The sequence below is a fragment of the Alligator mississippiensis genome, chromosome 5, assembly GCF_030867095.1.
Source record: "Alligator mississippiensis isolate rAllMis1 chromosome 5, rAllMis1, whole genome shotgun sequence".
NCBI classification, from domain to species: domain Eukaryota; kingdom Metazoa; phylum Chordata; order Crocodylia; family Alligatoridae; genus Alligator; species Alligator mississippiensis.
In genome coordinates, this window is record NC_081828.1 from 146,847,289 (window position 1) to 146,871,484 (window position 24,196).

Sequence of the window (24,196 nt, forward strand, 5' to 3'; positions counted from 1 at the left end):
ATTGCTAACCTTGTGGTTAAAAAAAAAGCTGACAAGTTTGTGTAAGGAAGTATATTATCTAAACTTTAAATATATATTTTTAAATATAATGCTGTATTTATGTAGCTGAGGGAAAAAATAAAACCTGATGCTCTTGCCCATCCTTTGCTGAATCTTTGCTTTTTGTATAGATTATGGAAAATGCAGAAATCAACAACATTATCAAAATAGTTGGTTTGCAGTACAAGAAGAGCTATGAAGATCCAGAATCTCTAAAATCCTTGAGATATGGAAAAATTATGATCATGACTGATCAGGTTAGTTTGAAATTTACAAATTTTAATAATGTAATTTGTTATAAAGTATGATATTTTAAAGTCCATTTATCTACAGCTTTATAGCCACTTATAACCTAGTCCTATTCTGTCTCTATAAGAAGACAACACAGACCTATGCAGAGAAGGTCTTTACTGCACAAGACTCCTGTGCCAGATTCCCATACAACAATATACAGGTTTTCTTAAATATCAAGCAGATGTTTAAATACTGCCCTCATATGAAAGAAATATCATTACTTTTGGAGGGATTAGTCAAGTATATTTGAGAACACCTCTGACCATAGCATAGTACAAAACCCAAGTTTTGAGGAGAATGACTCCTAAAGGCCTGAGGATTAGTAAAAAGAAGAGAAATGTTGGAGAAAAATTCAGCTATATAAAACGTACTTGAAATGGTTGTAAAAGGAAATAGTTATAAAAAAGATGAGTGCCTTTTTTATTAGCAATAATACAAACAAAAGCCTACACATTTAAACCAAGCCATGTTCTGTTTTTGAAATTCACTAATGAGACTTAGCACTTATGCTTCACTTCATTGGGTTTTTTTAAAACACTTTCCAAGTAATATTAAAATATCTCTGGGAAATTGGTATACATTTATCCCCATTTTTACATATGTAAAACTGAGCTGGAAGCTAAGAATACTTTTTTTTTGTAACCTAGTTTATATATGTCTATTTGTTCCCCCTCTTCCCCTCATCCTGTCTCCCCTCCCTCCCCCCCCCCCCCGCAAGATATTGAACTAGCATAATTTTAATTAAAATCAGTTGGATTTGTGGGGTGTCATCAATTGAATTTGAACATTGGACATTATAAAAGAGAGACTGCGAGTATGATATCACTTATGAATGTTCAAGGTTTTCTGATTTGCCCAAGGTTGCCTAGTAAATCACTGGTAAAACAGGTATTGGAACTCACTAGTATTTGATTCCTTGACTTGTTCGATATTACCTACATCATGCTATCTTATTAGGAAATAATCGTGATGGCCATAGGGAATAAATTCCCTGAGAGAGTTCCTTGGCTTGATTTTAATGGTATTTGGGCACATAAGTGCTTTTAAAATTCCATTAGAAACCCAAATGATATTTTTAGGTGCTTGAGTATGTTTGAGATTCTGACCACAAATGTCTTAACTCTGGAACTGACAGCAAAATCATCCCTAAAATGTTAACTGTCACAATGAGGAATAGAGAACTGGTGCCTAAATTGGGTCTTGGACATGTCTGGGTTCTAAATTTATAACTGCACTAATTAATGAATATTGAATTAGGGTATAAACAAACATACACTTGAAGCAGCTACTCAGGATTGTGTAGCAGCTGTAATATTGTAATTGTTGTGTTTGTGTGATCTGGTAGCTATACAAGAGCTAAATTGCCCCAACTTTGACCCTGGATGAATTAGGATTAAAGGTGAAGTGGTTTACCTACATGTGTATTGCTGGAGGATCATGCATAAATAACAGTTACAGAGAAACCCAACAGCTGTAGGTCTACCCTCTCTCCTTTTGGAGGTGTTCCAAGTGTATGTTTGTCCATACTCCTAGTAAATAGATAACTGCGGATCACCTCGGCTGTTATAGTGGCTCATCCCACTCAAGTTATGGGTAGTTATCACTCCTGTGTGCGCTTCAATAGTAGTACTAAGAAAAGTATGGTAGTTCAGGGTAAGAAACGTGGCTGTCTGTTGCATCACATTCTTTAGACGTGCTTTGCAGAGTCATTAGGACAAATGTGCTACAGGGTGTATATGAAACTTTCTCTCGTATAGCTTCAAGAAAGAGTATGGCAGTTCACTTGGAAAGATAAATATAAATTGCAGCTGCAACTGATAAGGGGCCTTATCAATAGAGCTTTTTCAGGAGATCTACGCATTCCATACTGTACTCATGTCAAGACTTCTGCTTCTGTGCTAGTTGGTTGCAGATGAAGGCCAGGTTGTTGGGTACTTCTTGCTTTTGCAGCAAATCTCAGGACTTCTGCCAAATTACTGTTGTGCAATGTAAAAGTGCATGGTCCTTTGAACCAGTATCAATTTGTGAAAATATGAAAATCTTACCCAGTCATATTTAATGATATGCCACTCATACACTCTTATATCAGTTCAGTTGCACAAGAGCTGATGCACTATATTCACTGAATGGTCACTCTTGTTTCTTATTTAGGATCAGGATGGATCTCATATAAAAGGCTTGTTGATCAATTTTATTCATCACAATTGGCCATCTCTTTTGAAACATGGGTTTCTTGAAGAATTCATCACTCCCATTGTAAAGGTACAACTTATACTGATGTACAGTTTTTATTACATTCTCTACAATAAGCCAAAAAGCTGATTATGTATTTTCTTGTTTAAGGCAAGCAAAAATAAGCAGGAACTTTCCTTCTATAGTATTCCTGAATTTGATGAGTGGAAGAAACATATGGAAAATCACAAAGCCTGGAAGATAAAATACTACAAAGGTTTGTGTGTATATGTGCCGGGAGGAGGTTGGGTTGGTTTTTGTTTGTTTGTTTGTTGTGGTTTTTGTTTTTTTCACTTTAAACAAACAAACCTCATGAACCTTGGAAACAAATGGGTTTTGTACAGTTGTACTACTAGGAACTTTTGTAGTTGTTTCTGAGGTGACTTCCTAGTTAGCCCCTGAAAAAGGCAGCATAAGACTGTGATGAAAGTTCTCGGAGTAGGTAGACAGACAAGATTCTTTGGGCAGATGTGATCTCTTTTATCAGGCCAGCTAAACAGTTGGAAAATTTGTTGTTTGCAAGCTTTCAAGCACAAACACCCTTCTTCAGGAACAGGGAGAGTCTCCATATTAACTTCTATTCCATTCAGGTGAACACAAAACACCAGCAGACTCCCTATGTCTGAAGGAGGGGTGTTTGTGCCTGAAAGCTTGCAAAGAACAAATTTACCAACTGTTTAGCTGGCCTAATAAAAGATATCACATCTACCCAAAGAACCTTCTTTGCCTATGTCCTTAGACCAACACGGCTACAACCAACACCTCCATAAGTATATAGATGCATTTTACTTCTCATTATACAGGTTTGGGTACCAGCACTGCTAAGGAAGCGAAGGAGTATTTTGCTGACATGGAGAGACATCGCATCTTATTCAGATATGCTGGTCCTGAAGATGATGCTGCCATCACGCTGGTAAGAACATGTTAAGCTCCTCTCTTTTTCCAGCTGTCAGCATCAAGAAATCCTTTGTTTTATTTGTTTCTTGGACACAGGGCCCCAATGTCTGATTTGCAGACAGTGAGAAGAATTTAGGCTCTCTTCTAGCTGCTGCTCTGAAGACTCAATTTTACTCTGCTGCAGTTTTTTTGGCAGGGGGTGGGGGAATTGGGAATTAGTTTTCTGGTCTTGAATGATTTGAATGCTTGTCTTCATTCAGCTGGAACAAAGTTTTAAAGCTGAAGTAATTCTTAGGGGAGTTTACTGAATGCTTTACAAAGCTGAACAACTTACAAATAATAACTGTCATATCCTGTCTTCTGAATTTTTTTTTACTCTATGCTGAAAAAGCATGAGAAACATGGAAAGGTATATTCATCTTCTCAAGATAAGTGGGTACTGCCCAAGTAAAAATGGTTCCCTACGTTGTAACCCAGAATTGCTCATTCCAGGACAAATGAGACCAAATCCTGGCTATTCAGATTGTAACTCAGTCCTTACACAGGCTGTGGGGGATTGGGACAGACTTGCCTGATCAGCTGTGGCTGCCCACAAGTTTCAGATACTACCCAGTCAGCCCCTGACATCATTGTAGCTCCTGGTAGCAACTATGATGGGATTGCCCTTAGGCTACCTCCACTACCTGTTCAGCCTCTACATCTACTAGAACCCTATTAATCATTGCTAACCAGTGGCAATGGCTGACTGGGGTGCCTGAAGGGCTCCTTGAGAGTTTATTGGTTAGATGGGCTATCAGGAAGCACACTGTTCTCCCACCCTTTTGGGAAGGGGAAGGAGAACAGAGCACTGTGGGATACTGGGGGTTAGAGACCTGTACAGATGATAAAGTTGTTGCTGAAAAGTTTGAAACAGCAACTTTTAGTAGCAGATGTTCCATTTTGGGGATTTTTTTTAATAGTATGAATTGTGTGGACACCCACTTTCTGTTGTGCTAAAGCAGCATATGTCACACAACACAGGAAGGAAAAAAACCCATCATCTGTGCCAATCTGACTATGAGGTAAAATTCCTTCCTGGTCCTGTATGTGGTAGTTTGATTGAGTAGAGGAGCAGGGCCTTCTAGCCAGAACACGTACAAAATATATTTAATATCTGCATTAGAGCAGCAATTTATATAGATTTTTTTCATGGCTAACTTTTTTATTTTTCCTAAATAAATAGTATTGTATTCCTAAAATCACGGTGAAACTGTTCTACAGTGATTTTTTTTATTTTTAAATTATACATCTGTAATATGATAATGATTTAACTTACCTGAAATCTTGTCAGGCCTTCAGTAAAAAGAAAATTGATGACCGAAAAGAATGGTTAACAAACTTTATGGAAGACAGACGACAGCGTCGGTTACATGGTCTTCCAGAGGTGAGCTCTAACTAAGAGATCTGGAGGATGGGAACTAGACTTAATGTAGTTTTGATATTGAAAGATTAATAATATATAATATATATAATAATGTATTTTCTTTTAGCAATTTTTATATGGTACAGCAACAAAGCATTTGACTTACAACGACTTCATTAATAAAGAGTTGATCCTCTTCTCAAATTCAGACAATGAGAGATCCATTCCATCCCTTGTTGACGGTAAGTAGATGTAAGAATGCACTTATTTATCTTCTTTTGTTTTTGAAGGATGCAATTTTATTTGAAAAAGAAGATAGCACATTGTGAATGAAGAGATGGGATCGGGGAGAGAACTTGAGAACCTGTATGTCTGCTTTATTTTATTGCCACTGCTATGCACTGAGTGCCCTCCTCTTCTGTGAGGAAGCTCAAGTGGATGCTTTGGAATTTATTTACTTGGACCAAAGCACTTCTCTGTATGATATAGGTGGTTTGAGGTCATATTTCTAGATGCTCACTATAGGCAGCAAGAGAACAGAACTGAGTGTATTTTGTTCTTGAGTTCTGCATTCCATGTTTGTATGGTGCCCTGTGTCAAAGTGGTCCTATGGTGAAACCAGAACAAATTTATGGGAAGAAATGTACGGGCTAAGTCTCTTGCTTCTGTTTCCAGTACACCAATGTGTGGTTGTCTGGTTCATTGAAAATCCTCCAACACCCAGTTAACCATAGGAATATCTTTGTACTGGCGAAGTACGGTAGGGTCTCGTCTAGCATTATATTAAATTATTAACTAGGTGCTTGAAGGGACTAGTGAGGGGGGACACAAAGCCTTTCCTTGGAATTTTTGCTTTAGACTTGACTGAGGTTAGCAACAATAGGAAATAGTTATTCTTCAGTGAAATTAAGTGGCTTTGTTGATCTTGGAGCAGTTTTAGGGCATGTCTACACATGTAATGAATACACCTGAATTTAATGGCGCAGTAAATTCAGCCATATTAAACTGCACCCAGGTGCACCTGGGTCGGGAGCAAATTGAGCCCGATGAGAGCAGCGTAGTCCAGGGCTGCTCCTGCCCTGCTTCCCTGTGTGCCAGCCCTGGGCTGGCATGGGGCTCTGGGGGCACCCCCATTCTGGCAGGGGCCTGGGGGCTCAGGCCTGGGATCTGGGGGGTGGGAGCTATTTTTGGCTTCAGGGCAGCTCCGAGCCATGCGGTTGTGGCTTGGAGCTGTCCCCAGAGCCAGAGAGAGCTCTTCCCCAAACTCCACATGGTTCAGAGCTGCCTTGGGAGCTGGGGACAGCTCGTTCCCTGGTACCAGAGCTCAGCTAAGCCAAGTAGCCATTGTTGCCCCCTGCTGCCTGTGCTGACTGGGAAAAATTTGCTCCCAGGTGGTGTCTGCACGTGTGCTTAGGCGCACTAGTTTAAAGCACTGTTTTCTAATATCTGTATCTGTCAGTACTGACAAATAGCACTTCAATTTTAATCTACTGCTCAGTAATTTCTGCTCATGTGTAGATGGTGATGCTTTACAGCGCATTATATTAATTTAATGCACAGTAAAGTGCACATGTAGACATGCCCTTCGAAAATTAAATTACCAGGTCTTCAAATGTGGCAACATCCTTTCCACATAGGACTTAGAGCATACCCAGACAATTCAAAATACACGGGGAGACCCGAAGTAAAGGCTTCATTTCAGGATTTTTAACTTTTTTGATAGTAGAAAGGTGACAGCAGTTTCTGTTGAAGTATTTTAGTGTTTTAGAATATAATAGAAAGGGTTTGTTTCAAATTAGAATACAGGTATGTCTCTCAAATGCTGACACCTCTTGTTGAAGTTCTGAGCAAAGACATTGCTGAATGAACTTGGAAACTAAGCTTGAAAGGGTGCCTCTAGGATAGTATTTAGATACTAGCAGCATGGTGTGTATAACTGCCGAATGCTGCATGATAATATTGAACTAATTGGTTAGAAATTTACAGCTCTGTCTCTTTTTACAAGCACAGTATTCACTTGCACTTAGAAACATACTTTTTATATTTATTAATTTGCCAAGTATTATTTTTTTTGTTTGTTTTAATTTAATTTGAAAGTTTTCTTCATTTCAACATATCCAAAGAGATTTGGAGACATCTATAATGATTAAAATTTTTTAAAGTGTGTGCGTTAGGATGTTTAAAAATATTATTTTTCTAAACAGGTTTAAAACCAGGACAGCGCAAAGTTTTGTATACTTGTTTTAAGAGAAATGATAAACGTGAAGTCAAAGTTGCTCAGCTGGCTGGTTCTGTTGCTGAAATGTCAGCCTATCACCATGGAGAGGTGAGTGTGAAGACAGGGAAAGATGTGTGTGTCATCATCCCCTACTTCCCTACCCCCTTGTATTGGAGCATAAGGATGTACTTAGTTAAAAGCACTTGTCAATTGAACAATAGTCCTAGGTCAGGGGGAAAGTATCTTTAAAAGTAAATCAGAAAGGCTATAGTTTGATAAGACACCTTGGTTCCATTTTTTATGTCTACTTCAGGTCCAGTAATGTTCAAAATAAGAGTTTGTGGGCTGCAGGGAAACAGAAGGGTAACTATTTTGTAAACTTGCAGCAGGTCCTCTATTATACTAGCTGTAGGCCAGATCAAATGTTTAAACTTTGAACAGGAAAGAGATGTTTTAATTAAAAATAGACCCTGTGTGTGTGCCCCTTCTGCTGCCCCCCCCCACACACACACAGACAGAAAATTTTGCAATTACCTGATGCAGTTTCTCACTCTGTTAGGTGAAGATATTTCAAAGCCAGGGCTATTTCCCATATACTAGTGAAAACTACCAATGACCAGCAGTGTCAGACTATAAATACAAAAACATTGTGGGGGACAAGGGAAGCACTACTGTCATTTCCTTCCTGTACAGATGTGGATTTTTTAAAACAAACAAAGCATAGAGATGAGTCATGCACATAAATACTTTTGTACAGGAAAAGATCTGGCTAAATGTGGTGGTGGGAGGAAGCACAGAAGCACAACCTTTTAACAACTATTTCTGTAATAAAGCGTAGCCTTCTGTTTTCAGAGATGGCATGTTTTGAAACCAGTGTAGGGTTAGTCGCATATTACCTAGGAATGAAGACACACATTCTATGCTACTGATAAATACAAATTCTTACACTGAATGATAAAATGTGGGTGTATTTATTTTTCCAGCAAGCTTTAATGATGACAATTGTTAACTTGGCCCAGAACTTTGTTGGAAGTAACAATGTTAATCTTCTGCAACCCATTGGCCAGTTTGGTACCAGGCTTCATGGTGGCAAGGATGCTGCTAGCCCCCGTTATATTTTCACAATGTTAAGGTAAAAGCAGATTTTCAAATTGCCTTTATTATGGCATCACAGAATTTGTAGATGTTTGTGTGTGTATTGAGAGAAATTATGTAGCTATGTGCAATTAGATCTCTTATTTAGATGTGCAGATTGAGTGTTTTGAATACATCTGTTATCCCACTGATTTTGTGGGAACACTACCTTAAGGATTTTTAAGTTAGCTAAATGTTTTGAATCATAAGGCTAGAGACATTGAAAAGTTAGGTTGCCCAGTTCGGTTTCCAATCTTATTATGATTTTTCATAGAAGTTAAAATCCTACACTTCATTTTTCAGATTTATGTTCATTGTCTCTTAGTCCACACTCTATTTGCTAAATTTATAGATAAAGAGATTGTTTTTCAATTTGGCAGTCCCTTAACTCGACATAGGTGTGAGAGTCAGTAGATTCTTTCCTTTCAGTGTTACAGTTTGCAGACCAAATAATGACCTCAATTTTACCTGTACAGCCTCAATATAAACTAATGGAATTGCATACATATACATATACACATACATATATATATAATTGAAACATAATTTAAAAGTGTTCTTTCATTAAATAAATTTGTGTGTAATTTGGCCTACAGAATGTATTGTCTACAGTACATTTGTTCAGTATAGTTTTAGACATTACAAGCAGTGCTGCTATAATAGTTTCCTATTTCATAGTCTGGTATTCAGCCTAAATTTTCCTTTCTTAATTTTATTCTCTTACTTAGTTATGTCTACTTTTATATGTTAATTTTAGCTTTTGGTTCTCTTCCTAAAAAGCTTTTTCTGTGGCATAGTAGTTAATATTTTCTCCAGTTATGATCCATCTGTATTGGAAGTCTGATTTGCCTAGTGCACTGTGCTAAACTAACAAAGGTCCACTGATAAAATCTATGTTTGGAAAATATTTAATGAGCTGTCAAGTCTGCAGTTAAGTCTAGCTTTTTTGGCTTGGTTGGCAACTGAATAAATACTGCACTGATACTATTTTGTGGCTGGTGACCTATGTCTGGTATTTTGAGCAAGTACTATACAGAGATAGATGAGCCCCGAGTACCTGAGATAACAGGGGTTTTGTATATATTAAATACGTCAGTTAATATAAAATATACAATATGCATGGCTTACAAATGAACAAGCAGTCTGAGTTTTTTTGAGGAAGAGATTGTTTCACTGAGAAGATTCAGTAGTATTTCAGTCCCTACTTCAAGAATCTTCAGCATCCTAATGACAATTTAAGAGAGAAATATAGCTTTTTGAAACATATAAAATTGAGCCAAAAATAAAATTTAAGCTATGAGTATTAATAGAATAGCAGCTTATAACTTACTTGATTTTTGTTAAATTATTCAAATTTTTTTTCTTTTCTTTTCTTTCTTTTTTTTTTTTTTAAAGCCCTTTGGCAAGGCTGCTTTTTCCTGCAGTGGATGACAACCTGCTTAAGTTCCTTTATGATGATAACCAGCGTGTAGAGCCTGAGTGGTACATTCCCATCATTCCTATGGTTTTAATAAATGGAGCCGAGGGAATTGGCACTGGGTGGGCCTGTAAACTTCCAAACTATGATACCAGAGAGATTGTGAACAACGTCAGGCGAATGCTAGAAGGCTTAGATCCCCATCCTATGGTAAAGTAATGAAAACTTGTATGTTCCTTCAACCAACTTCAGTTTTGTGTTTATAAATAGCATTTTATATCACTCTAGAAACATTTCACAGCCAAATTATTATCTCCTTGGACTTGGAGTGCGTCACTAATCTTATTAAAGGTATCTTCAGTGAGCCTGGAGAAATGAAGATTTTTAGTTTTTATAGAAACTAGCAACTTTTATAATTCTGATTTGTTTAAAGGCACTTTTGCTATTACAGCAAGTAATATGTTGTTAGGATGCAAATAAAATTTATGGTTCTAAGAAGGCTATGACATTGTGATCTGATTGATAACAAACTGTATCCATCATTCTTTTAAATTACAGTAGAGATAGGTAGTTAGCCATGTTAGTCTGAAGTTGTTGGGCAGAAGGTAGGCTACAGTTTTACCTTGTAGACTAACTGAATCAGGAATGCATAAGCTTTTGCGAGCAGCAGCTCACTTTGTCAGATGTTGGCACTATCCTGCCCATCTTCTATGGGTTACAGTCTCTCTTCAGGCAAATTTATAATTTGTATGGTTTGCATTGGTGCCTTCAAAGCCACCTTTCTCATGGCATAACTGTTGGCTACAGATTTCAGCTTTTACCATGCACAGAATTTCTTCTCACAAACTACTGCAAATAATTTTTTTTTTTTGTTCTAGCTGTATTTGTTGGACTTCCTTTTGAGATATCCTGGCAGTTTAGTGCACTTAATCTACTTTAATCTACAGTGTGTCCTATTTTGGGGGGTCTTGTCTATATTTTGACTCTCTCTCAGAATCCCACTGCCATCTTTCAAATAAGATTTAATCTACTCTGTGATATATTGCTATAATTTGTATGTGTATGTTTTGGTTTCTAATGTAGTATACTCACTATAACTTAAGTTTGTAAGATACTTAGGAAACTTGTGTAAATAACAGTGCCAGCAAACTTGACAGCTTTAGTATAAAACAAATATTTCTTCTCAGTGTTTTGTTTTAAAGAATATTCCTGTATATTCTTTGCATTTGCAGCTTCCCAACTACAAAAACTTTAAAGGAACTATCCACGAACTTGGTCAAAACCAGTATGTTGTTAGCGGTGAAATATTTGTGGTGGACAGGAACACAGTAGAGATTACAGAGCTTCCAGTAAGAACATGGACCCAGGTTAGTAATGCTGAAACAAATTTAGATTTTAAAATAAACTTTCCTAAAATATTTAATCACATACTCAAATTTCAATCATTAGATTTTTATTTTGGTGGTAGTATGCATTGCATGAAGCTACTCATGCATTGCCTTTTCCTTGGCTTCCATAGAAGATGTGTTTACTCTTGTGTCATGTACTATCTTCTTTTAAGGAATGCTAGCTTTTCCTCTTGGGTTAATGTTTAATATCTGTTCTCCTCTGGATGGCTTTAAATATGTATCCTTTGGCTAGGCATGTGAGATGCCTTTTGACACTTGTGCTAGTTCTCGTGTGAGTTGTGCAGATTGCTTTGTGAAAGGTTGAATTGCAAGTGCATGTTTGTGACACAAAGTCTGGTAGCTATGCTACATGTAGCTTTTTAGCGTATCTGTTTGCATTGCTCTTGCATTTTGAGGATTTAAAACAAGAACTGTAAGGATTACATGTTCGGTTTTTTTCTATTCTTATTATAGGTATACAAAGAACAGGTGCTAGAACCTATGTTGAATGGGACTGAAAAAACTCCAGCATTAATTTCTGACTACAAAGAGTACCACACTGATACAACTGTGAAATTTGTAGTGAAAATGACAGAAGAAAAACTTGCACAAGCAGAGGCTGCTGGGCTACACAAAGTCTTTAAGCTTCAAACAAGTCTTACTTGTAATTCTATGGTAACTTTTCTATGTTTAATTACCTGAATTGTTACAGTAACTTGTTGACTTGGTTTTGGCTCTAAATCCATATGATTGATAACTGAAATATTTCATGTTTTATTACTGACAAAAGTAATTGCTGATTATGTTGTGTACTTTTTCATAGAACAAATGTCTGAACTATTCAGCAACTAGACAGCGTTTAAACATAACACTATGTTATTTTCTGCCATATTGCAGATAAATCTGAGCATCACACTTTAGTCAGAAACATTTTTAAATTCTTATTTTATATACTACAATTGGTTATGAGTGATCACAAGGGCCCACTGTCACATCTCATTTTATGATCAAGGGCACAGTATTTATTTAAGTTACTGCACTGTTATGCACACATTACTCAAGTGCATTGTCAGTTTTGTACCCAGAGGCAAATATTCATATCAGTAATTTTTACACACATGCATAACTGTTTATAAATAGGGAATGTGATTTGTAAAAGCTTTGGGTAAAGACTGACAAGGTTCCTTGGGTGCCTCTTCAACTGTTGTTTCTATACAGACAGAATTGCACTCCTTCAGGCAGCTTCTAGATACTGTTGTATACAAAATATTGCTATTATTCTAATACAAATAGAGACATACTATATATATATATATATATATATATATATATATATATATATATATATAGATGTCATTTGAAATACCTTATTAAAAAAGTAAAGGGCCCAATGCCCTACTGCTTTGCACTGTATCCTACAGAAAGCAAACGTTCCATATAAAAATGATGGTATCTTATACTTTGTGTGGATTTATATGTCTACATACAATACTTTAAGTGGAGAATCAGGGTTAAAATTGGTAATAGGCCTGTTAAATTTTAGAGCTTAATCCTATATTTCCTGCAAACTTAAATAGATACTTAAGGTAGCTTTAAGTCCACAGATAATGTAGAATTAAACCCCTGGTGTGTGTATTTTATACCTGAAGTATTTTTGAGGATTTGTGAAATTTTGATTTTCACAGCTGACATGAGAAGGAATGCTTACTTATTTTAAATACCGGTTGAGTATTACAGGTGCTCTTCAAATATTACCTGTAAATTATTACAAATGACTAGTTTTATTATACTGCTGATTTAATACTTATACAAAAATGGATCCTAAATGCCCAAGCTAAATTAAGGGACATCCATAGATGTTTTGAATACTGTTTGAAAATATTGTTGTATATCTAATGCATTAATTGGATGGGGATTTATTTCTGTCTGTAGGTAAGTTCATTTACTTTATGATTGTACATTAAGGCTTACAACTGAAGTGATCGATCTCTTGCTAGTGTGAGATCATAATTTGACTTCAAGGAACTTAGAAAATATCTCTACCTGCCATATATCCACAAATAATGTAATATACAGTGACTCTTTTGTATGTATGTTGATTTAACAACATTTAATTTACTCAGTGACTTTTCCTACAGGTGCTTTTTGATCATATGGGATGCCTGAAAAAATATGAAACCGTGCAAGATATCCTGAAAGAGTTCTTTGATTTACGATTACATTATTATAGTTTGCGCAAGGACTGGCTTGTAGGAATGTTAGGGGCAGAATCTACCAAACTTAACAATCAAGCTCGCTTCATCCTAGAGAAGATACAGGGGAAAGTTACGATAGGTAAGAAGACGAACAATAAAACTAAAACTTAGAACTGATAAAAGCAGAAAACATTTCTGTAAATCAGTAGAAAATAAATATATATACACATGTATGTATACCTATTCATATGTATTTTAATAAATATGTGAAATTAATAAAATAAAGCATATTTTTCTTCACCATATTTTTTCTTTGTATTTCTCACACAGAGAATAGGTCAAAGAAAGATTTGATTCAAATGTTAGTCCAGAGAGGTTATGAATCTGACCCAGTAAAAGCCTGGAAGGAAGCACAAGAAAAGGTAAAGGTCGGAGGCCTCTTGATATTGTATTGTTATGTTAATGTTAAGAAACTGTGTAAAATAAATTATTCTCTTCCTTCATTTTAAAAGTCTACCACTTTTTTTCTTCTTGCTATATTAATAAGGGCATCAAAGTAAAGCGCATTGCTAAATAATGTACTCCTTGTGTATACAGATAAAAACACACCAGTTAATATAAGATGAAAGTTTAAATGCAGCAAACATTAGGAAGCTCACTATACTGTTCCTAGTTATTTGACATCCTCAAGCATTGTATACAGCATATTACATCAGTTGAAATGCTATGATAGTCAAGTTTGATCAATTGCTAACACCATCTTTGTTTATATGAGTGTACAATGTATGTATTTGTATGCAGAAAGAAAATCTAATATCTGACCTTTGGAATAGAAAATTGATATCATCTTTTGTTCTTTTCAGTTTTGTGCAGGTCAAGGTAAAATTTACTAGTGTTAAATTTAAAAAAAAAATGTTGAACTTATTTGAGGAGAAAGGTCATAATAACCCCTTTCACCTCCTTAAATTACTATTTTTAGTAAAGCACAGGAAGAATACATGTTGGAAATCATTTTTGAAAGTGGCCTTAACTTGAACCTAGTACCCTTTTTCAGTGGAATTGCTGCTTTATTTTGTGTGTGTTTATTTATAAAGTTAAAGTGGGGTAATTGTAAAATATATAGTCTTTTCTAATAGAATTTTTGTGAAAAGAAGGTGGAATAATGACTGTACCAAATAAAAGTTTATAATACTCAGTAATACAGCACTTCCTCTATCTAAAATGTTAGTACTCTGTCTTTTCCTTGCCCTGAAAAAAAAAGTTGTGTAAAGTGTCTGGAATACACAGATCAAAGGTTAGCTGAATCCTAGATAGCTAAATGGTTACGGCAGGTGTATATAGTCAATAGCACGTAGATGGTAATAGGGCCAGTATCATACCTGGCTTCCTTTGATTCTACAGCCCAAGTAACCCAGGTATCTGCTTAGAGCTGTATTGACTGTGCTTTCAGTGATTTGTATGGCGAGTCTGGAACGAGGCTAGCACGCATACATCTGGATATATAGCAAGATGCCTTAGCTTTTCTGTCAGTGCACCCAAAGATTTAAAATGCATCACCATATAGTTTGGTCACTTGTTTTAAAACAGCTTTTCAAAATCAGTAATCTGGAATGACAGTTTTAATATACTTTCATTGTAGGCAGCAGAAGAAGAAGATTCACAGAACCTAAATGATGATGCTTCCTCCTCTTCAGGCTCTACCTCAGGTCCTGATTTTAACTACATCCTAAACATGTCTCTGTGGTCTCTTACTAAAGAGAAAGTAGAAGAGCTAATTAAACAGAGAGATTCAAAGGTTTGTATATTATAGAAAAAAGGTCTCCCTCATTGTCAGTATATCTTATATAAATCATTTATATTATGAATATTCCTTATATTATATAGGAACAACTGTATACTACCTTAATGTTTTAGGAAAGGGAACTCGGTGACCTCAAGAGGAAATCTTCTTCAGACCTCTGGAAAGAAGATTTAGCAGCTTTCGTTGAAGAGCTTGAGGTATGTTTGAACATCTTTCTGAATATAAAAGTATTAAGCATTAATACTTATTTTTAAAGTTCTTTTTGAAACATGTTCACTTAATGTACAACAAACAGGGAACAGAATAATTTCTGATAACATACCAAAACAGCTATTTTTCATTAAGATGGCATTATATAACTCTTTACACGTTTCCCTTGATTTATGCAGGTTCTGTATATGCAAATTTGCTCTTATGCGATGACCCTTTTTATACCCAAAATTCATTATATGTGAGGTAAATTCACTCTTATGCGATCGGCATAGGTGTGCTTCTCCTGCTGCAGTGGCTCTGGGAGCGGCTGATGCCAGCTGCCTGCAGCTGCTGGGCTGCACTGTGCCCTGAACCCTTCAGGGCTCCGCTTGTCCCCACTCACACCCTAACCCCTGGGCTGTGCCATGATGCGGTGCAGGCAAGTGGCGTTGGCCATTCCCAGGGCCGCTGCAGCAGGGGCTGGGGTGAGTGGGGACAAGTTGCACTGCACCCCATGTCCCCCGGGCCTCTGCTTGTCCCCACTCACCCCAGCCCCTGGTACAGCGGCCCCGAGAACAGCCAGCACCAGCTGCAGAGGGAACTCAGTGGGTGGGGGGGTGGAAGGACATGGGTCTTGCTGCTACGCACACCCTGGGAGGGCTGCAAGCTGGGGAGCTGTGCTGGGCTCTTCCCAGGGGGCGCGTGCCCCCAGATCTGCACTCTGGACAAGAGCAGGCTGCCGCCTGCATCGAGCACTGGGAAAAACCCACTGCCACCATTGTCTGCAGCCTGCAGTAGCAGCCTGCTCTCCTTCCGTGTGCAGATCCAGGGGCATGTGCCCCCACGAAGAGCCCTCCCAGCGTGCACGTAGCAGCAAGAGCCGTGCCTCCCCTGTCCCATGCCCCGTGCACGCTTACAGTTCCCTCCACTTTGTTCCCTGCTGCAGCCCTGGGAGTGGCCAGCGCCACTTGCCTTTAGCCCTTGGACTGCAGTGCACCCCTCCCCCCCACCCGTTCCCTAGCCCCAGCCTCACACTCTCCCTGGCTCACTGCCGTGGGAACGTATCCCTATTTGTTACCTTATAAACTGGGTTCCCTTTATGTGAATTTGATTTATGTGCAGTTTTCTGGGAATGTGTGTACCACATAAAGTGAGGGACACGTGTTTTAATTACAGATTTTTTCCCCAGGTTTCCTTTTTCATGCAAAACATGCCATATACTTAGTTCCTCTCCTCCTCATATTCCTCTGGCAAAAGCAATTTCGGAATAGCTGTAGTGCAATCCCTTATTGGAGCACTGAGTCAAATTAAGTGATTGTACTTGAACGAGTCAGTTCTGAAGCAGCTGAAACGCTAATTCTAAAACTTGAAAACTGACTTAAATTGAATTGCACTTTATAGAATCATTAGAGCTGTAGTTTAAATGTCTACAGAATATGTTTGGTTTGAAAATAGTTTAATACAAGAGTGTCAAACTAATCTGGACCAGCAGTGCTGGAAATTTGACTATGGCAGCATTAATTGCTGTAGTGTCTGTGGGCTGGATTCAGGGTGCTGGGCCATGTCATGTGGCTTGTGGGGTTGCCTACAGGGCCAGAAACCTGAGATTGGCAATGTTAATTGCTGTGGCTCCTTTGTGTCAGATGACAGGGCTCCTCACTCCAGATCCAGTCTGTGGGGTTCCCAGTAGAACTGGGAATTCGGTGGTGCGACAGTCTGCCAAATTTCTGTCTTCATGGGAATCCTGCAGGCTATACAGCCTATGGGCTGTATCTTTGACACCCGTGATGTAATACATTGTATACAAGTAATGCCAGTCAACGTGGGTATATAGAAACTAATTAAATAACTTTCAAAGAGATTATAGAGGTAATAGTGTCTAAGTCAGTAGCTTATGACTTTGGCTTCATGAGTATTTGACAGGATACTGCATGATCCCACAATGATACAAAATCAGTATGGCATGTCTTGGATTAAAAACTGGGTAACTGATAGGTCTCAAACTATAATTGTAAATGGGAAATTATCACTGAGTATTTCTAGGGAGGTTCCTCAGGATTGGGTTCTTGACTTCGCACAATTTAACATTTTAATCAGTGACTTGAAAGGAGCAAAGTCATTACTAATCATGTACAGATGACACACAGATTAGGGGGATGGTAAATAAGGAAGAGAATAGGTCATCAATACTGGAGTGATTTGGACTGCTGAATAAACTGTGTGTGTAAACAGTTCATGTTTTAATGCAGCCAGATATAAAGTCATACATGTAAGAACAAAGACCTGATACATGCATATTGAATGAGGAACTCTATTTTTGAAAAAATGTGGACATTTTGGTGAATGATGAGATGAAAATGAGTTCCCAGTTAACCTTAAAGGACTAACGGGAATATCAGATAGAAGAAAGGAGGATTATTTCACTTTGTTACTTGTCTAGGGATAGAACTTTAATTAGAATAGTGTCCAGGTTTAGTGAATATAATTCAGGAGAGATGTTGATAAGGAAAAGGTTCAGGACGGATTAGGAGAATGATTAAGGATTGGAAAGCGGGTTTTATGGTAAAACATAGGAAGTATAATCTGTTTAATTTAAGAGAAGTTTAAGAGATGACTTGATTGGTCTGTAAGTTTCTATATGGGAAACAGAAATGTGATACTAAATAACCTTTCAGCTTGGCAGACAAAGGTATAATGAAATCAAAATGGCTGGAAGTTGGAGATTGACAAGTCTATTCAGACTGGAAACAGTCTGAATAATTTTAACAGGATTGTTAGCTGTTGGGAAAAACACCTCAAGATTTGTGGTGGATTTTCCATTCTTAGAAATTTTAAATTGAGATTCAGTTTTTCTTAAAGATATGCTCTAGTTCAAATGGGACTAATAAGTTCTTGAGGTCGCTTTTATGCAGGAGGTGAGGCTAGATGATCATTATATGGTCCCTTCTGGCTTTAAAATATATGCTTTGTGTTTAGTAAGATATTTATATCCTACTTCTCCCTTATTGCTTATTAGAAAGTAGAAGCACAAGAAAGAGAAGATGTTTTGGCAGGCATGACTGGCAAATCAATAAAGGGAAAAGTTGGCAAACCCAAGATTAAGAAACTTCAGTTAGAAGAGACGATGCCCTCACCATTTGGTAGAAGAATAGTTCCACAGATTACATCTGCTATGAAAGCTGATGCCAGTAAGAAATTGCTAAAGAAGAAGAAGGTAAGTTGAAATATTTTAGATACCGTAACTGCTAATTCGTTAATTCTTTAAATCCAGCTACTAAGTGCTACTACTTTTATGCCAGCATTTGCAAAGAAAGAATTCTTATAATTCAGTCCCTGGAATTATGAAGACACCTTTCTCTACTCTGTCCTCATAAATGTACAAAAGGAACAGCACTGGCTATCTAGTGCTAGTATATTTAATTGTTTAATGTTGAATTATTTTCACCAACATTTCTCACTGAGTCTCATTATTAGCCTGTTTTTATTCTTGGGCAAAGACTAATAAATGTATTCCAGTCCTGTCTGAAGCATGTGGTATTGTGATTTCTTTTCACTGCAGCTTTATTGACCACCATCTTTTTTTTTAGGGTGATATTGATTCTCTAGCAATAAAACTTGAATTTGAGGAATTTGGTGGTGCACCAGCAGAAGGCGGTGGAGAAGATTCTGTGAATACTTCAGTTACCCCAACTAAAGCTAAACCCAAAAGAGAGAAAAAGGAACCAGGTAACTTACTTGCATAATAGTAATTAAGACTATTGAATAATAATTTAAAGTCTACGTAGATCAGCTTATTTATATGTATGCATTATTAGCATATTAAAGTTGCTTTGTACTTTTAGATTGAGGTTGAAGGAATCTGAGATGCACAGATTTTGTTTTGTAGGTATTATTAACTGTCTTGCTGATAAACATTAATTTCCTGGGCCCTGTCTCTATTAAAAAATGACTTAGAAGGTGACAAGAGCCAAAATGATTTGGTATCTAATCAGAGAAATGTAAATCAATTTAATTATGAAAAAATAAGTTCTCTGTCAACCTTGATCAACCTTTGGTCAATTTGGGGCTTGTCAAGACTGGCAATAATTTCCCAGACTACATACATCCTCTGGTTCTTAAGAGCAATCAATGTAACTTAGTTGCCGTAACATATGTTCACAGAAAAAACAATACGTATCTCTGCCCTGGGTTGCGTGTAACCTTCCAGTAATACAGGAATTGTTGAAGGGGCAAAATGAAAAAGAAAAATTAATGGCAGAAAGATGTAAACTGAGAGGGTAAGAGACTGAAAAAGTATGTGTAAAAAGAATGGGAATAAAAAGTAGCTGTTCCAAATATAGGAATGCCAGCTCCAAGGTGGAGCTGGAAATGTGATTAAAAACATAAGAATTGCCATTCTTGTGTCAGACCATAGGTCCATCTTGCCCAGTATCATGTGCCACACAGTTCCTGAGTGGATACTGAAAAGGACAGTGAACTGGTCTAGGAAGTTCTTATTCAGAAGCTATCTCCCTAACTCCCATGCTCAATAGCTACTGATGCCCCTTTCCTCCAAGAATTTTTCCTCCTTGTTGAATCTGCCTAAATTGTCAAGTTTTCACAACATCTGGTGGCAATGAGTTGCAGATTTCAATTTACCCAGTTTGTGAAAAAGAACATCCTTTTGTTAGTTTTAAACTTACTACCTACTAGATTCATTTTGTGACCGGTAGTTCTTGTATTGTGAAAGACGGTAAATAATAAATCCCTATTACTTTCTCTTCTGAAACTTCAGACTGGAGGTTCATCTCTGCCCCAAAAGGAGTGATTTTAATTTCAAGAATAGGAGGGCTGCAGTGCAGACCTTGCTGCAGTCATGATCTTAAGTCATGTTACCCAACCTCTAAAAAAAATTGCTACATATTCCCCCAGGAAGAATTAAAAAATAAGACTTGATGGTCCTTGCTGAAAGCCTTGTTCATTTGCTTTTAAATAAACATATGAAGCCAATTTTCCATGTGAAAAAAACTGAAAAAGACTAGAAATTAGTATTTTTCCCAGTTGTACTTAGCATTTCAATTTGTGGCAGGTACCAGAGTGAGAAGAATGCCATCATCCACGAAATCTAGCGCAAAAAAAGTGAAGAAACGAAACCCATGGTCAGATGATGAATCAAAATCAGAAAGTGATTTAGAAGAAAGTGAACCTGTGATTATTCCAAGGGACTCTCTGCTTAGGAGAGCTGCAGGTATTCTAGTTTCTTTGTTGCAAATAAGCACAATGTTTTATTGCTGCTCATTCTGTATAAATGAAATTGCATGCTTTAAGTCTGGAATTTTCCTCTCGGATTATCAATAGCTGGGAACTCTCTATTATAAAGACAGGACTTTACATTTCTTATCTAACTCATGTTGTAAATTCTGCTTTGGAACATTAACTGAAAATACAAACATCTTGATTTTTTTTTTTTTTAGAATTACGTTTATGCTCATGGGTTTTCAGTGTGGATTGGCAATCCTGTATTTTTATTTATGGTAAAAAATTACTTATGAAACCGGTAATGAAAACAATAGTTAGCCATTACAAACCAGTTACTTTAGAATATTTTTATGTACTATTAGGCTAGGTGTTTAGTGACACAATCAGGCTACTAAGAAACTACCAAAAAGAAAACTACAGACCACTCAGATTATATTGCAGTATGAAACATTTAGCCCCTTAAGTCTTATTAGCATAGGATAGCCTGATGAAGACAGCATCTGAGAGATTTATCCTGAAAATCTCGGATAATTTTTTCAAGTCAGTGATTAAGATTAATTTGCTCAAATTGTACTTTAAAGAAGGTTATGTGGTCCATTATTTATAAATCAGTTTCACATTTTCCTTTAAGAAAAGATTGATTGATTAATTACCATCTAGAGTGGTGGTTTTCAACATTTTTTTGGCTCAAGGCACCCCTTGGAAAATGCCAGCTCCTAGTTTTTCACTTGATCATTGTTAACTATAGAAAAATAATACTGCAGTTCTTCTGTTGCAGAGAACTCAGAAAGGGAACAGAAAGTTGGAATGTTTTTAATAATATGGATTCCTATTTGAAATTTCTGGGTTTATCTTGTAAACCACATTTGCACACCTAACAGTGCTATCTATGATTGTGTGACACCATGTGGCACCCTTGAAAGGATCTGAAGGCACCCTAGGGTGCCATGGTACCCTGTCTGAGAATCTCTGGTCTTGACAACACTAATATCTGAAAGTGCCTGATCAAATGGTGAGCAGTGATATCTGTTCATCATGAAAGTATGTTAGTTTTGTTGCCCTATCCTCCCAAACATGAAGTTACTATTTGTCTTCTGTGAACTCTTTTCAGTTACTTAAATCGTGACATTTTGGGGGCTTTTTTGGGGTTTTTATATTTGTTTGTACAATGGCTGTTAGTGTGACTTCAATGTGAATAATGCAAATAATGAATACTTTCTTTGTAGCTGAAAGGCCCAAGTATACTTTTGATTTCTCAGAAGAGGAAGATGATCCTGATGATGATGACGATGATGCCAACAATAATAATGATTTAGATGAATTGAAAGTAAAAGCATCTCCAGTCATAAATGACAGAGAAGATGAGTTTGTTCCTTCAGATAGTTTAGATAAAGATGAATATGACTTCTCCCCTGTCAAATCAAAGCCTTCTCCAGAGTAAGTACAGTAACTGAATATTCTTTTTAATACTGATTTTTATCTGGAAAAAAATGCAGTGTTGGGTTTTGGTCTGTGTCTAACCAGAAACAGAAGGAACATGTTGGGAAATGGATTAATATTAATCCAATGTTGTTAATATGCATAAACACTTGGTTTTTGAAAGCTAAATTACATTTTTCTGATTGTAGCACTTAACCATAACCCCAGGAAGATTTTTCTCATTCCAGTGTTTTATGATTGTCATCTGGAAGTGTTTGGGAAACCAGATTCATGTAGACATGCCTGCTTTGGTGCTTAGAACTTACTAATAACTAGCACCTACAGCTGTCTGAGTGCTTTCTGTATGGATGACTTTGAAGCAGAAAAAGAACTCTTGGCCTCCTCTTACTTTGCACTCATGCAGAGACAAGCATGGCTTGGGCCAAGTAATAATATAGTGCTTCAAGTACTGCTTCACAAAGTTGTCTGAAAGAATTGACTGAGGTAATTTCAGAGCTATTACCTATCTTGCTTGACAACTTGTAGATGTTGGGTAAGGTCCTGGGTTATCGGAAAAGGGGCAAATATAGTGCACATCTTTAAGACAGGGAAGAAGGAGGATCTGGGGAATTACAAACCAGTCAGTCTGATCTCGATTCCTGAAAAGATCATGGAGCAGGTTCTCAAAGAATCTATTGTGAGACACCTAAAGGAGTACAAAGCGATCAGTAACAGCCAACATAGCTTCACCAAGAGTAAATCATGCCTGACCAACTAGATTTCCTTCTATGATAAGGTTGACAGGCTTTGTGGAAGGAGAGAGAGCAGTGGATATGATATACCTTGACTTTAGCAAGATTTTTGACATGTTAAGGACAGGCTGACTAGGTGAAAGTAAAATAAGGTGAATACACAACTTTTTGGATCATCATGCTCAAGGAATAGTCATCAATGGGTCAATGTCTAGTTGGGAGGCCGTATCTAATGGGGTTCCCAGGGGTCCAGTATTCTTTAATATCTTCATTAAAGATATGGACATAAGATTGAGTGCATGCTTAGCAGATTTGCAGATGATCCTAAATTGGGTGGAATTGCAAACACTTTGAAGGGTAGGGCTGTAATCCAGAATAATTTGGATAGATTGGAAAAACCAGTCTGCAATCAACCAAATGAAGTTCAACAAGGACAAGTGCAAAGTTCTGCATTTGGGATGAAATAACTGCATACACAAGCACAGGCTGGGGAATGATTGGCTAGGCTGCAGTCCTGCAGAGAATGACATGAAGTTTACAGTAGGGCTATAACCTGAATACAAGCCAACAGTGTGTCCTTGTTGCAAAAAAGTCAACAATATACTGTATTGCATTGTATTGTATTATATTGTATTGAATTGACAGGAGTGCCACTTGGAAATCAAGGGAAGTGATTCTTCCGCTATATTCAACACCTCACCTAGAGCACTGTGTCCATTTTTGGGCCCCAAACTTCAAAAAGGAGGGGTACAGTTTTGAGAGAGTCCAGCAGGAAGCAACCAAAATGATTAAGGGTCTGGGAGACAAGATTTATGAGGAAAGGCTGAAAAAGCTAGAATTGTTTAATCTGGAGAAGAGAAGTGAACAGGGATTTGATAACAGTCTTCAAATACCTGAAAGGTGGTTATAGAGAGGAGGCGGATAAGTTTTTCTCTGTGCCCAAAGGGGATAGCACTAGTAGTAATGGCCTTAAGCATCAGCAGAAGAAATTTAGGTTGGAAATCAGGAGGAATGTTCTGACTAGGAGAGTGGTCAAGAATTGGAACAAACTACCTAGAGGAATTGTGGAATCTCTCGTTGCTGGAAGTTTTCAAGTTGGACTGGGATGTTTTAGTCAGGAATGATCCTGCCTTGAACAGGGGCCTGGATTAGATAACTCTGAGGTCCCCTCCAGCTACATTTTTCCTATGATCCTATTTTTTACCTTGGTCTATTTTTAATCTGCAAAATTGGTTGACTTATGTGGCAAAAATGAGATTATTTACAAGGTGGTCAAAATGTTTGGCTGAGAAGTAGTTATCTAGCATGCAGAAGTGCTATATACCTTGCAGTAATAATGTTTCAAACAGTACATGTAGAATATAATGTGTATATACTATTTTGTTTTCTTTTTTTAAAGTAGAAAAACACCTCAAGAGAAGAAGAATCAAGATTTTGGGAATCTTTTCTCATTTCCATCTTATTCTCAGAAGACTGATGATGGTGTGTTTTGCTTTTTACATCAGTTCATTTAATACTGCAATAACCAAGATGCACTAGATCAGATATGTGTAGTGAATACCAACTTTCTATTATGGC

General features: G+C 37.2%; 1 protein-coding gene across 4 annotated transcripts in view; it reads left to right on the forward strand.

Moving 5' to 3' along the window:
• The window catches only part of TOP2B (DNA topoisomerase II beta), an 88,441-nt gene that overhangs the window by 59,711 nt on the left and 4,534 nt on the right, over positions 1–24,196 (forward strand). For 3 of the 4 annotated variants that reach the window (XM_059728847.1, XM_014603108.3, XM_019497820.1), the window contains 20 exons: positions 171–296; positions 2,485–2,595; positions 2,677–2,782; positions 3,369–3,478; positions 4,793–4,885; positions 4,992–5,106; positions 7,069–7,190; positions 8,066–8,214; positions 9,612–9,843; positions 10,866–11,000; positions 11,496–11,696; positions 13,160–13,355; positions 13,547–13,638; positions 14,856–15,011; positions 15,131–15,214; positions 18,226–18,423; positions 18,797–18,935; positions 20,278–20,436; positions 21,674–21,884; positions 24,018–24,100. In XM_059728847.1, coding sequence (XP_059584830.1) covers positions 171–296; positions 2,485–2,595; positions 2,677–2,782; positions 3,369–3,478; positions 4,793–4,885; positions 4,992–5,106; positions 7,069–7,190; positions 8,066–8,214; positions 9,612–9,843; positions 10,866–11,000; positions 11,496–11,696; positions 13,160–13,355; positions 13,547–13,638; positions 14,856–15,011; positions 15,131–15,214; positions 18,226–18,423; positions 18,797–18,935; positions 20,278–20,436; positions 21,674–21,884; positions 24,018–24,100 — 2,818 coding nt within the window. The remainder of the gene's footprint in view (positions 1–170; positions 297–2,484; positions 2,596–2,676; positions 2,783–3,368; positions 3,479–4,792; positions 4,886–4,991; positions 5,107–7,068; positions 7,191–8,065; positions 8,215–9,611; positions 9,844–10,865; positions 11,001–11,495; positions 11,697–13,159; positions 13,356–13,546; positions 13,639–14,855; positions 15,012–15,130; positions 15,215–18,225; positions 18,424–18,796; positions 18,936–20,277; positions 20,437–21,673; positions 21,885–24,017; positions 24,101–24,196) is intronic. The other variant, XM_006264280.4, reaches the window with a different exon arrangement.